Below are 14,153 nucleotides of genomic sequence, written 5' to 3' on the forward strand. Positions count from 1 at the left end.
ATATATATATTCGATATATATACACATTTTTATTAAATGAACATTTTATATAATAACTATTTGCATACGGTATATGCTTTTGAATTAGATTTACGTTATCCGAACTTTAGATATCTATCCCTTCCAAAATACATTCAAAATCAACACATAAAAATTTGACAGCTTTACTAACATCATTTCATGAAATTGTCTGTGTTGTATAAACAGTGGCTTTTATAATTTCATGCATTGGATAATGCATGAAATTCATAGCATAAACATAGTAATAGAAGCATTTTCCCCTCTCTTTTCGTCATTTGTTTTCTAAGTAATCTAATGGAGGAGAGGGAAATATATATATATATTTTTTTTTAATTTTTTAATTTAAAAGTTACTTTGAAATATTTTTATCCAAAAAAATATTGATATTTATCATCCTTCTTGAGAAGTAGTAGATATATAGAGAGTAATTCATTGCTAGTTTTATTATTGGTAAAATAATATGGCCCGATTATTGTGCTTCCATCGATGTCTACTCCCAACACAGTTATACTAATTTCAGGATTATTTTCTTTGAAGGTATTTAGCTATCAACCGGTGTGGGGAACTTTAACCCACTAAAATTTAACGATGCATTATTATTTATAGTTATTATATTCGATTTAATGTTGTGAGTGCCTCTACGTTTATATAGTTATTATAATCAACTTTAACGAGAGCCGATATTAATGCCCATTTAAAGCAATAAACATCTTTATTTTACACATTGATGCAGGCTTTTTTGTTTAATATTTTGCTCGGTAAACAAATGTAATTTGAACCCCTTATGGGCTGATATTTATTTATATTCACGTCCAAATGCTGTATTTTAATTAATGACCAACCACTGTCTCGTTCTTGAAATTCAATCATTTCATTTTTTATATGGTTATATAAATCATCGATTGTTTCATTTAGATTTCCATTCTCACACATTGTTTGATTTCAAGTTTGCATTTTCGTTTGAAATGACTCAAGATTGATATGGTAATGATCTTCACCCTCTTTATTAAAACATAATTGCAAAATTGTTCAAAATTAAGTTTTATATTAATGTGTTGTTTTTTAACGTTTCGGAATAAATTGATCACTTGTTCTTTAATTTATTGCTGAAATAATGCGATATCCAAGCATTCTTTATTGGAATTTGTGATTATATACGTTTCAATGCGATTGCGAAATGCACTTCTTATAAACCTTAAGTTATCACTTATTTGTGCACTAGATAACTGTTTATGCGAGTTGGTGCGTAAGTGGTGCGACCAACTAATTTTTGCAACATTTAGATTACAGACATCACAATAACGTATTTCACTAGCCGAACCATTGTTACTAGACGTAGGATTGTTACCAGTCGTAGGATTGTTACTAGACACATGATTGTTATTGTTATGCTTGTATTTATGTGCCGCCTTAATAGGCGCTATACTGAAAAATTCTTCCACAAAATTCGCAATTAACAACAACCATTTTTGTTTTTTTTTTGCTTGTCAATATTGATATAAATTTTATTAAATTTCGTTTTTATTCCTCTTCTTGATAAAAGTTGAGAGTATAGTTGTCTCCATCAGTTCTTTGTTTGACGAACTTAAAGTTCCCCTTCGAAATGTGCTCCACGGCTAGCTTAGACAACGAGCTTAAACGCTCTGACAGAAAGACGACGAAGTCTTTACATCTTTAGGTTTTTTTGACTCTATAATTTTCATCAAATGTGCCAAAAAGAAATTTAAGGGATTCACTTATTATGTCAAATAGTCCACGTTTCTGCCTATTTTGCTGATGAATAGTTATACCAAAGACTATAAAATACCAAGATGCGTACCGAGGAGTAAGAAAATGTACACAGGCGGCGTAATTTTTGCAAAGCAAGACTCGCACGTATGGGAATCTATTTTTAGAATGCCGTTGCTTTGCTTTCTTCTCTCTCCCCCTCTCTTGCTATCTCGTTCACGCGCTGTGAAAAAGTCGAAATTCAATTTTTGTCTCAATTGTCGATTCTTGAATTATGATGACGAAAAGGAATCGATGTAAAAGACGCATTGCCCATGTGGTGTATAAGCGGGCTGTGGCGCTCTGCGTATGTTGGTGACCCGTGGATAATGGATTTGAGTTCCACTCTGTTCCACTCATTCTACTCTGAGGCTGGATACAACTTAATTATTTTTCATAGTTTTTTTTTATTTTAATATTTTTTAGTTGTACTTTTTTGATTATTTTTTTTAATAATATTTTTGATAGACTTTTTTTATTTATTTTATTATTCTAAATTATGTTTTTATAGCCGAAAATGTCTTTTATATGTTCCAATTGGAATTTTAGGAATTAATCGCTTCTATAGATATATTTTTTTTGTGTATAATACATATCAAAGGTTTTAAAAAAATATATAATAACTATAAAAATATGACACAATAAGCAATTCACTTTGACTCAAAGCGTAATGTGTACTCGAGAAAACGATTATTTATTATGTTTTGATGAATATGGTGAGTGCTTTGCATATAAAATGCATATTTTCGATAAATAGATTAAAGCTTTACTGTTCCAAGATCCCCAGATATTTATTTATTTATGACGAAGTATATCAAGCTTATTGCTACTCTTACATTTGTCTGGGGAGTCTAGCCACTTACAATATTTGTACACCAAAACTCTAATCAATTTATCTAACATTAGCATTTTATGTGAATAGCACTCATCATTTTCATCAAACCACGATGAAAAATCGTTATTATCGACATTCGACACAAACAATCGACTAAAACATCGATTGAGTATTAAATAAATATATGATGGACGTTGATGCACTACGAGCAGTACAACCAAATGGCCCAACGACACCAAGCACGTGCTTGTTACGCGCGGGGCCCTTTTATCAATTTGGGCAAAAAATGCGAGTTCGCGAGGAAGATACAAAAACCAATAGAGACGGGACACAAATAAAAATAAAAGAAGCAACTAAGAATGAAGCAAATGAGTTAAAATATTAGTCTTTAATAACGGGATAGAAGTTGAAGTGCAAGTTAAATGATAAAGGTTGTTATAATTATTACAAAAAACGCGAAAGGGCTCGTGCAGACAAAAATTTGATGAACATCGTGGCAAATTTAGGGGATAATAATTTCGTGTTAGTCTAACAGGAACATTGAAAGTTAGGCGGTTTACAAGTTCAACAGAATCAATATCACCTCTAATAAGATTTTGCATAAAAAAAATGGTACCAAGCATTGTTCTACGATTTACAAGTGTAGGTAAATTAAACAATAGTAATCTACTCTGATAGGAAGGTAGCCTTACGTTTTGATCCCAGTTCAAACTACGAAGGGCAAAAAGAAGAAATTTTTTTTTGTACCGACTCAATACGGTCAATATCCACTTAATATTGAGGACTCCAAAACAAAATAGGACGGACAAGGGAGGTAAATGACTACCCTGAGGCACACCAGATGTCACGTAGATCAATTTTGAAGCAGTGATCTTGAATATAACCCTCTGAGTCCTACCATTCAAATAAATTGAAATTAAAGTTAATAGATTACATGGAAACCCATGCTGATTTAATTTGAATAAGAGAAGAGAGTGGTTGACAGAGTCAAAGCCTTACTAAAATCTGTATATATAACGTCAGTCTGCATTTTTTTAAATCTGTGTATATAAGGTCAGTCTGTATTTTTTCTTAAATCCATTTATTAGAATAGATGACAATTCAAGAAGGTTGGTGGTGGTCGATCTTCGCTTAACAAAACCATGCTGACACGGTGATATTAGCGAGGAACATGAATGTTGCAAATGAGAAGTAATTTAGTAACTTAGAAATACCTCTATAATTCTATAATTCTGGGCATAAAAGAGTCCTTTCAGATAGTAGGAAAAACTGATGATGAAATAGACAAATTAAAAAGTTTAAAAATCGGTTTACATATGGTTGACGCACAAAACTTAAACACACACCCGGGGAGACCATCTGGACCGGGAGAATAAGTTGGCGTTGTTGTTGCTAAGTCTCTTAAGAGAGAACTTTCCGTAATTGCAAGGGTAAAAATACAATTTGCCCTATTTAAGGGATTAGGGTAGTTAGAATTTGACCAAGCAGCCGAACTATAAGTAGTTTGGAATAACTCGGCAAATAAATCAGCAATTTCAGAATCCATCGATGCCTCCATTGAGTTAAAACGTACCGATGAAGGCAATGCCGACGACATACGCTTGGCATTAACAAAGTTATAAAACTGCTTCGGATCATTTGAAAATTAAAATTTACATAGACTTAAATACATAGAATAGCAATGACTACTGAGAACATTAAAATCCGATCGAGCCACCACATATTTTGAAAAATCAGATGGCTTACCCGATTTTTTATACTTTTTGTAAGTGTTTGTTTTAAGGTTTTTAAGTCTTTGAAGCGAATTGGAAAACCAAGGAGACCTGATTAGCTTTGAAGGAAGCCTATCAGGAACGCATTCATTAAAAAAGTATTAGTAGTAGTAGTAAATTGTACAAGTCTGTCCAATTATATTGAGAAATCATATCGTTAAGTTTATTATAGTCATGTTTTCGAAAACATCTCATTTTAGTTGGAGAAACTTAAGGAGAGAGGGTATCAACGCATGGGAGGCAGGTTGTCAATTCCATTGTTGGATGATATCGGTCTTCAGGTACAACAAGAGCGTCAATTCTTGATATTGTGACTTCAGACGGGTCTGAAACAAACACAAGATCTAATTGTCTATTTAATGAATTCCGTATAAAGCTTATTTGCTGTAACGATAATTCTAAAATGCCATCTACAAAATCATGGACGGATAAGGGTATAGCGACAAGTGAGTCAGTAGGAGGAGACCAAGAAATATCAGGGAGATTAAAGTCACCCAAAACAATCAAAAGGTCTCTGTTAGAAAGAAGGGATAGAACAGATTTTATCGCAGACAGATGGTGCTCATGAATTATTAAATCAGAGCCAGGTGGAATATAGGAACATGTAACAAAAATAGAAAAGGATTGCAAGGAAACTTTCACACTAACAAATTCAATTTCGTTATGGGTACCATAGTAAATTTTTTCAGATGTTAGGCTAGTGGTAACGGCAATCAGCACACCGCCTCCCCTACGTGAGGAGCGATCGGTCCTATAGGCATTAAAGTTATTTGACAGAACTTCAGAGTCAGATATCTCTGGTTTCAGCCAAGTTTCCGTAAAAGCCAAAATATCTGCAGTAAATGCAGAGGAGTCAGCATAAAGCTTGGGTAGCTTCATATTTAGTCCCCTAACATTTTGATAAGCCAAAAATAAACTTTTTAGTTTTTTGGCGCAGTGGAAAACATCGATGATGTTTTCAATCGTCTATTTTTAAAAAAATATATTGAAACATGGGCTGAAACCATGGACATTGTTTAAAACACCATTAATTAAAAAAGACCAACTGCATAAAAAAAAAAAGTTTTTCTCAGTCGGAGTTGAACTCCGACCTTCCATTCCCGCGGTTGAGCGACTACACCCCTGACCTACAGCCCATTAGCACCTCGCGTTAGTCAAATGCGACACTGAGCCCTTATTGCAGCAGACCACACGAAATGATACACCCATACAACCAAAGAGCTTTACACGGATGACGCACACTAGCAAGATCGAAAATCCACACCAAAAATTTTGCCGTACATTCCGTTGTATGGCCGTTACTCATCTTGTAGTTTATATTATCTTTGGTTATACCATTTAATTCTTTCAGTAGTTTATTGTACAAATATTTCATTCTGGGCGAATCTGTGATTTTGTTACCAAAAGATTTAGTGATGATATTGATTTCCGTTAAATTAATTCTTAGACAGTAATGTTCATACACTACCAGTACTTGAACTGGAATGCTTGAGAAGAGTAAATAGCCAAGGTCGGAATCTGAGTTGGTTATTTGAATTTTTTGAGCGTGACCCGTTTTCAATAATAGAAACAACATCATTGTACAGAAGGTTCTTGTCGGAGTGTAATGACATTAGTTATCTTATGTTTCTTAAATTGTGTTTTGCAGTATTTGGTTTCCCTGCATCGATTAGTAAATTTGTAATGGTCTTCGTCTATTTTTTCTACATTTTTATTTGCTGTAATGGATTTTCTAATTTTCCCTTTTGAATTTGTCCTTTTCTGTATCCATTGTCAATGTTAAATTCCTGTCGATCTTCATTTAATTTATCTATTTTCCTTTCGGTGTATGAACAAACACTCTAAAATAGGTAGAGGCTGCGAATTACTCTAGTGTAGGTGGTATTAATAATTTCTCTGTATGTATTGTATGTATTTGAATAATTTCAAAATCTACATCGCTCTCATTATAAATGGTAATGTTTCTATGAATAAAATGAATAAGTAAAACCTGTTTGGCCTTTTCGAATGTCATTACATTACATTGAATTGTGGTAATGGAGTTACCGAATATTGTTGAATTCTCTACTTTATTTTTATCGGATTTAATGAAAACAAGGAAAAACGCTATAGTCGAGTGCCTTGACTATCAGATACCCGTTACTCAGCTAAAGGAACCAAAGGGAAATGGAGATAAGCAAGCAGCAAGGCAAGATTGAAATGCGCCACCTACCGGCGGTAGACAGATTTAAGCGTTATGGGCGTTAGGGTGGGCGTGGCAAATATTTTTTTGGGTCAATCGATAGGTATAGACGAGACTAATACAGTTCAGTAAAAATTTTCTATCTAGCATGAAAATTGTGGGCGCCACAGGTTTGTGCGGTTTGTGGGCGTTAGAGTGGGCGTGGCATATTCGCGTAACAAACTTGCGCTGCGCACAAGGCTTAATCTGAGATCCCAATTCTCTATCTTAGATAGTTTCCGAGATATCCACGTTCATATTTACGATTTTTTGAAGTTTGTGGGCGTAAAAGTGGGCGTGGCAAATTTTTTTTTATCAATCGATAGGTATTGATGAGAACAATGGATTTCAGTTAAACTTTTTATTCTAGCATCAAAACTGTAGGAGCCACAGTTTTGGGCGGTTTGTGGGCGTTAGAGTGGGCGTGGCACTCTACTGAAACAAACTTGCGCTGCGTAAGAAGCTCAGGAATCTGCACGCCAAATCTCAATAGCCTAGCTCTCATAGTTTCCGAGATCTCAGCGTTCATCCGGACAGACGGACATGGCTAGATCGACTCGGCTAGTGATCCTGATCAAGAATATATATACTTTATGGGGTCGGAAACGCTTCCTTCTGCCTGTTTCATACTTTGGTATTCGTTTAATTTAGCTCTCCACCTTTGTAACTTGGTGTTTTGACTTAAACACTTGGCATTCGGTTATTTTAAGGTATGCAACCATCTAAGACGTTGATGGTCATTAGCAATGAGAAAAGTTCGTCCTAGTAAATAATGTCGAAAAGTTTTAGTGGTCCAAACTATGGCGAGTAATTCCTTTTCGATAGCACTGTGATTTAAAGGATATAGGATGGCCATTTTGAGAAAGCACGGCTCCAGGGGCTAAATTACTGGCATCTGTGGTTAAGTGAATTTTGTTTTTCGAAATCGGGTAATTGGAGAATTGGTTCTCTAATTATTAAAGCTTTAAGTTTTTGAATGCTTCTATGGAGTCGAGATTTTGTGTATCTGTGTTTCCTCCTTTTTTTTAAACATTTGGTCATTGGTTTTGCTTTGTCTGCGTAGTTTGGGATAAATTTACGATAATAGCCTGTTAATCCAAGGAATGATCTGATCTCTTTTACTTTTGTTGGGATTGGATATGAAACTATGGCTTTAACTTTAAGGGGGTTTGGATTTATGCCATTAGGGGTTACGATGTGACCAAGAAAGCTAGCTTCTTTTTTTAAGAATTCACATTTGTCTAACTGCAATTTTAAATTGGCTTCTGCAAGTTTGAAAAAACTAGTTGTAATGCATTTAAGTGTTCGGTAAGGGATGTGGAAAACATTATAATATCATCTAAATACACTAAACAGTGTTTGTTGAGCAACGGTCGAAGGATATTATTCATGCACCATTGAAAACAAGCGGGTGCATTTTTAAGGCCAAATGGCATTCGGAGATATTCGTTATGACCGCTGTTGGTGGAAAATGCAGTTTTCTGGGTCCATTTCTATTTGATGAAATCCCTTTGCCAAATCGATAGTAGTAAAATATTGGAATTTCCTATAATCAATTACTACTCTATACTTCATTTTACCAGAAGCATCAGTTTTTTTTGGGTACTACCCAGGTAGGACTGTTGTATGGTGAATTACTTTCTCTAATTAATCCCTGACTAAGCATTTCTTGCACTTGGTTTTCGACTTCAATTTCGTGCGCTTGAGCAAGTGGGTACTGTTTTGAATAAATTGGGGAACTATGTGTTTTATTTAGTACGTGTTTTGTAGCATTTGTAAATGATAGATTGTCTCCTTCTTCATATTGAAGATTTTGGAATTTACTTAATAAACCTTTCAACCTTGTAACGTCCTCCTGATTCAGGTGATCTAATCGAAATAATTCAAAATACATTTTTTTTATTGATTCCTGAGCTGATTTTTTAATTGGTTCTGGTGCCTTTTGAATATACAAATTTTGGTTTTTTTTCTGATATTAAAGTAATTAATTTGTATATTTTATCAAAAAGGGATACAGTGCTGTTTTTGTAATTTATAATTGATTGTGCATTTTTCAACAATTTTCGGCCAATCAGTATATCGTAATTATTAGAAAAACTGTGTACATAAAATGGTTCATTTGTTTTAAAAATACTATTGCTGGGTAACATAATCAAGATGTTCAATGTAATGGGACCATTTGATGTCAAAACTTCACATTTATTATTTTGAATGGGAAGACGAAATATATTTTTATTGATCATATTTATTGTGGATCCTGTGTCAATAAGGCATTTGTATGTGCAACCTTTGTATGCTATTTCTATGTACTGGTGTTGTCCGGGGCTGCTAACCGAAAATTTTCGTTTGGTTCTGAGCTATTTTGATTTTCTTCTTTTGCATTTTGGATGGATTGTATCTGTTGTTGCCCTTCATTAATCAACATAGTATTGATTGTGGTCATAATACTGTTGTTCATAATAATAAGGTTTGCATTTTTATTACGGATTTCTAGATTTTTATTTAATTCAAAATTAATATGTTCTTCATATATTCCCTCATTTTGTGCGTATCTTTATGAGCCAAAATAGTGAATAATTGTATTGGTAATTTTCTGATCCGTATTTTAATCTTTGATCGCCTGTACATAAATAAGAAAATCTTGTTGGTTACCTTCCAGATGCAATTTCAAATTCAGTAGTTGACGTCGTGTTTCCGCTTCTTCGCAGAATGCTCTCAGATTTCCCTTATAAGGTGTCTCCCCGAAGTTCTCCAGTAGTTTTTAGTTCGGTGTTTGCGCTTTTAATTCTGCAATTAGTCTCGATTTAAGGGTAGGCCAGTCTTCGATGCTCGGAAGGCCCAATAATCGTGAATCTAAGTTTCTTTCAATGGCTCCAAGTAAAATCCTCTAATGACGCACATCATCATTAGTTTGGTAGAGTGAAATTACATAGTCCACTCTGCTGATGAAGGTGTAGAGGGTTTCTTTATCACCCTTAAATGGCATGATGTCTTTTAGTTGCCGACGACCCTTCAGCAAGGTTGTTGTCGTTTAGCGCCACGATTTGGGGAGCGGCTATATTTGGTTGCTCCATTGTTATTGTAAAGTTGTGATTTCATTGTTACAGTAAAAATAAAAGTTTTGTTTTAGTTTTTGTTTAACTTAGTTTTTTTTTAATTGTACATGTTATTATTTTTATTTTTGTAACTGCTAGTTGCCTTTTGACTTATTGTGTTTTTTAGTTTTGTTTTTAATCTTCCACTTTTTGTTGGAAACCCGAATTGGAATTATATTCCAAGTTGAGGGTTGAAGGGTCGCATAATTATTAATCGAGAACTGAATTATGAAATTTTATTTATTTTCCACTCGACGTTATTTTTTTTCGAATACTATTTGTATCCTACCGACTGCGCTAGTAAAATGTTTATTATTTGAATGAGTCGAACTAATGACCCGTCAGTTGACTAAGGACAACGCTATGGAGAATAAATTAAGGAAGATTTAGTTTAACGTCTTTATTCGATTGATCTCAGCTTAAGACTAATTTCTTGTGACAAAAATCGTTCTTGTGCTGCCCTTTGTTTACAAAAGTTTGGGATATTGATTGTACATAAGTTTGGGATCGAGTCTCCCGCTTGGGATATTGATTTTATACAATATTTTTGAGAGTAAGAGTGCTACTCAGGGTGCGTCAATTAGTGATTTATGTTATTAAAAAACCGCATTGCCTGCTCCGGATGTGGATTGTTTACATTAATTCAGCGTGGGATCGCCTACGCTGCATATTCTTATATCTTGGTACATAACTGAATATGTGAATATGTCACTATATATATATATATTTCAATAAAGACTTATTTAGACTTTAGACTTTAGACACAACGATCGTGTGCATTGGGAAGGGGAAGTGGGTGGGGAAGTGGGAGGGGAAGTGGAACGATAAAGTAGAAATGATAAAATGCTAAGAAGGGAGAAATGAGGATGGTAAAGGAGGATGGAGAATATTCTAGAAAATTAAAAAGTGTTTCAGAATCGACTACCGGTATAAAAAGTGTTTCAAAATCGACTTCCGGTATAACAATGTGCCAAAACCGGTATAAAAAGCGTGCCAGAATCGACTTCCGGTATAAAAATAGAACCTACATACAAAACCGGGCCAGAACCGACATAAAAAAAAACCGTACCAGAACCGACATAAAAAACCGTGCCAGAACCGACTACTACTACTACTATTTATACCCGTTACTCGTATAGTAAAAGGGTATACTAGATTCGTCGGAAAGTATGTAACAGGCAGAAGGAAGCGTTTCCGACCCCATAAAGTATATATATTCTTGATCACCGTCTGTCCGTCTGTCCGTATGAACGCTGAGATCTCGGAAACTATGAGAGCTAGGCTATTGAGATTTGGCGTGCAGATTCCTGAGCTTCTTACGCAGCGCAAGTTTGTTTCAGTAGAGTGCCACGCCCACACTAACGCCCACAAACCGCTCAAAACTGTGGGCCCTACAGTTTTGATGCTAGAATAAAAAATTTTACTGAAATGTATTGTTTTCATCAATACCTATCATCATCAATATTGCCACTCCCACTTTAACGCCCATAAACTTCAAAAAATAGTAAATATGAACGTGGATATTTTGGATACTATCAAAGATATAGAATATGGATCTCAGATTTAGATTCCGTAGCCTTGTACGCAGCGCATGTTTGTTACGCGAATATGCCACGCCCACTCTAACGCCCACAAACCGCCCAAGCCTATGGCGCCCACAATTTTCATGCTAGATACAAAATTTTAACTGAAATGTATTGGTCTCGTCAATACCTTGCCACGCCCACTCTAACGCCCATAACGCTTAAATCTGTCGTCCACCCACATATCCATATATAGAGATCAAGGGTAGGTGGCGCATTTCAATCTCGCTTTGCTGCTTGCATATATCCATTTCCCTTTGGTCCCTTAAGCTGAGTAACGGGTATCTGATAGTCGAGGTACTTGACTATAGCGTTCTTCCTTGTTATACCCTTGCAGAGGGTATATTGATTTCAGTCAGAAGTTTGCAACGCAGTGAAGGAGACGTTTCCGACCCCATAAAGTATATATATTCTTGATCAGCATGACTAGACGAGTCGATCTAGCCATGTCCGTCTGTCCGTCTGTCCGTCCGTTTCTACGCAAACTAGTCTCTCAGTTTTAAAGCTATCGGGCTGAAACTTTGCCAAAAGTCTTATATCTTTTGCAGGTAGTATATAAGTCGGAACCAGCCGGATCGGACAACTATATCTTATAGCTCCCATAGGAATTTTTTAAATTATATCCTTGGTGTTTTTTAACATATAACCTCCTACGCTTGGAAATACCATTTTTTAATTATTAATTAATTTTATTAAAATTGGACGAATATATCATACAGCTGCCATAGCAAAGATCGGAAAATTGGTAGGAAAATAATATGAAACAAATTATAGCTTCGGTGCTTTTAAACATATAACCTCCTACGCTTGGAAATAACATTTTTTAATTAGTTCTGAGTTTCGAATTTAATTTTATCAAAATCGGACGACTATATCATATAGCTGCCATAGGAACGATCGGAAAATTGGTAGGAAAATAATATGAAACAAATTATAGCTTCGGTGTTTTTTGACATATTATCTTATACTATTGGGAATATCATTTTTTGTGTTTTTAAATTTAATAATTATAGCTGCAAGGGTATATAAGCTTCGGCTTGCCGAAGCTAACTTCCTTTCTTGTTTGACATATTATCTATTGGGACTATTGGCAATATCATTTTTTGTATTTTTAAATGTAATAATTATAACTGCAAGGGTATACAAACTTCGGCTTGCCGAAGTTAACTTTCTTTCTTGTTTTTTATTTATTTTCTAAAAACCGGAATGCTCTGTATATGCATTGCTCCGATAGAAACGACCTGCAAGGGTACATAAACTTCGGCTTGACGAAGATATCCTTCTTTCTTGTTATACCAGTTACTCGTAGAGTAAAAGGGTATACTAGATTCGTCGGAAAGTATGTACCAGGTAGAAGGAAGCGTTTCCGAACCCATAAAGTATATATATTCTTGATAAGGATAATTAGCCGAGTCGCAGCGCTAGTTTATTTCAGCAGGGTGCCACGCCCACAAACGACTATAACACCCAAATTTTTTTATATTTTGTAAAAATTCAAATGAGATTTAGTTCTTATCAATTAATGCATCATGTCACATAGGAAGGGGGTGGGGTAGGGAGATAAGATAAAGTTTCTTAAGCAGTGGTGTCCACACACAAACAATAATAAGTAAGACTTGCATTTGTGTGCGTAAATGTAAGGCGCTTGCCAAAGCCACATGACCGTTTACAGGTCGGTGTCGCGGCAGAGAGCCGGCAGAGGACTACCAGACTCGCAAGTCAGGCCAGTGGGCACCACTGTTTAAAGTAAAGGTTCATCCTAATTCGATCCGATTATCCGATTTTTACAAACTCTCATATACAATTTTATAAAATGGGGGTGAGGGTATGGCCTTAAAAGTTGTACTAAAAAAGCAGCCCTAATGACATAGTCTTAAATACCTAAGCATGTACATATACAACAGTATTAAATTGTTATTTTTTAAAATTTTTTTTTAGATTTGCATTTTCTTGAGTGTCTGCAGTTATCCCGCATCGCGGGATGTCACTTAAATCCCCTGCGATACTGTCTAGCCTCAGTGGCCACAGCATTCGCTGATGTTTCGAGAACTTACCAGCTGGCCTACTGTTATACAGTTTTGCATAGTAGCCCTCGGCGTAAACTACCCATTGTTTCCGTCCGTGGAAAATGTAAGACCGAGGAAAAGCTTGAAACGTTATTCCCCTTCAACCACTATGTGCTAAAGCTGTAAGTATTCATCATATAATTCCTTATATGCCAATATACAAAAGTCCTTATTCATTTTAAGATCGAAGAAGTATATTGAGGCCAACTTCATAGTTCACCAATGCAAAGGCACGGATAATTGTGTGTGTGGCTCTACCAATAAGTCCCTTTCTACACCACCAGATGACGAGGAGGACGATTTCATTATATCGGACATGCTAAAGCATTTGGAAATGTCTACGAAGCAATAGTTTGACAAAAACGGTACCCTTTCATCTTCACCGTCTTCCGCGACTTACCATTTAACTTATTTAAGAAATGTGATGAAGTTATGGACTCTAAGTTACCTTTACCAGTGAAAAAACAGTTTCAACGAATTTATTTGTCTTTAAAAAACATACGTGTAATTAATAAACGAAAACCAAAGGGAACACCAGCCTTCTGAGATTTTTGTATTCGTTCATTATCTATATCGTTTTAATTGGTCTACGCGTCGTCCCTCTCCCCTTACCCAGGATGAGAGTTCTGTGGACAGAGAGTGCAGTCATGTTTTAAAAACTCTCCGATTTTAGTTTACGTTTTTAGCATACAAACTAGGAGAGCGGCCGGAAATTCCTCGAGGAGGCGACGGACAAAGGCTGACCCTATTAGGAAGAGCAGCGTACTGACGAGAACGCCAGAAAAAGTGTGAA

The 14,153-nt window shown here is 35.4% G+C and overlaps 1 protein-coding gene across 2 annotated transcripts in view; it reads left to right on the forward strand.

Annotated features, from left to right (window-relative positions):
• Window positions 1–13,877, forward strand: part of LOC119562495 (RNA polymerase I-specific transcription initiation factor RRN3-like) — a 68,662-nt gene extending 54,785 nt beyond the window's left edge. For both annotated transcript variants that reach the window (XM_037875701.1, XM_037875702.1), the window contains exons 5-6: window positions 13,233–13,482; window positions 13,544–13,877. In XM_037875701.1, coding sequence (XP_037731629.1) covers window positions 13,233–13,482; window positions 13,544–13,712 — 419 coding nt within the window. In that variant the 3' untranslated portion in view covers window positions 13,713–13,877. The remainder of the gene's footprint in view (window positions 1–13,232; window positions 13,483–13,543) is intronic.
• Window positions 13,878–14,153: the final 276 nt, after the last annotated feature.

This window comes from Drosophila subpulchrella, unplaced genomic scaffold, assembly GCF_014743375.2.
Source record: "Drosophila subpulchrella strain 33 F10 #4 breed RU33 unplaced genomic scaffold, RU_Dsub_v1.1 Primary Assembly Seq53, whole genome shotgun sequence".
Taxonomy (NCBI): Eukaryota; Metazoa; Arthropoda; class Insecta; order Diptera; family Drosophilidae; genus Drosophila; species Drosophila subpulchrella.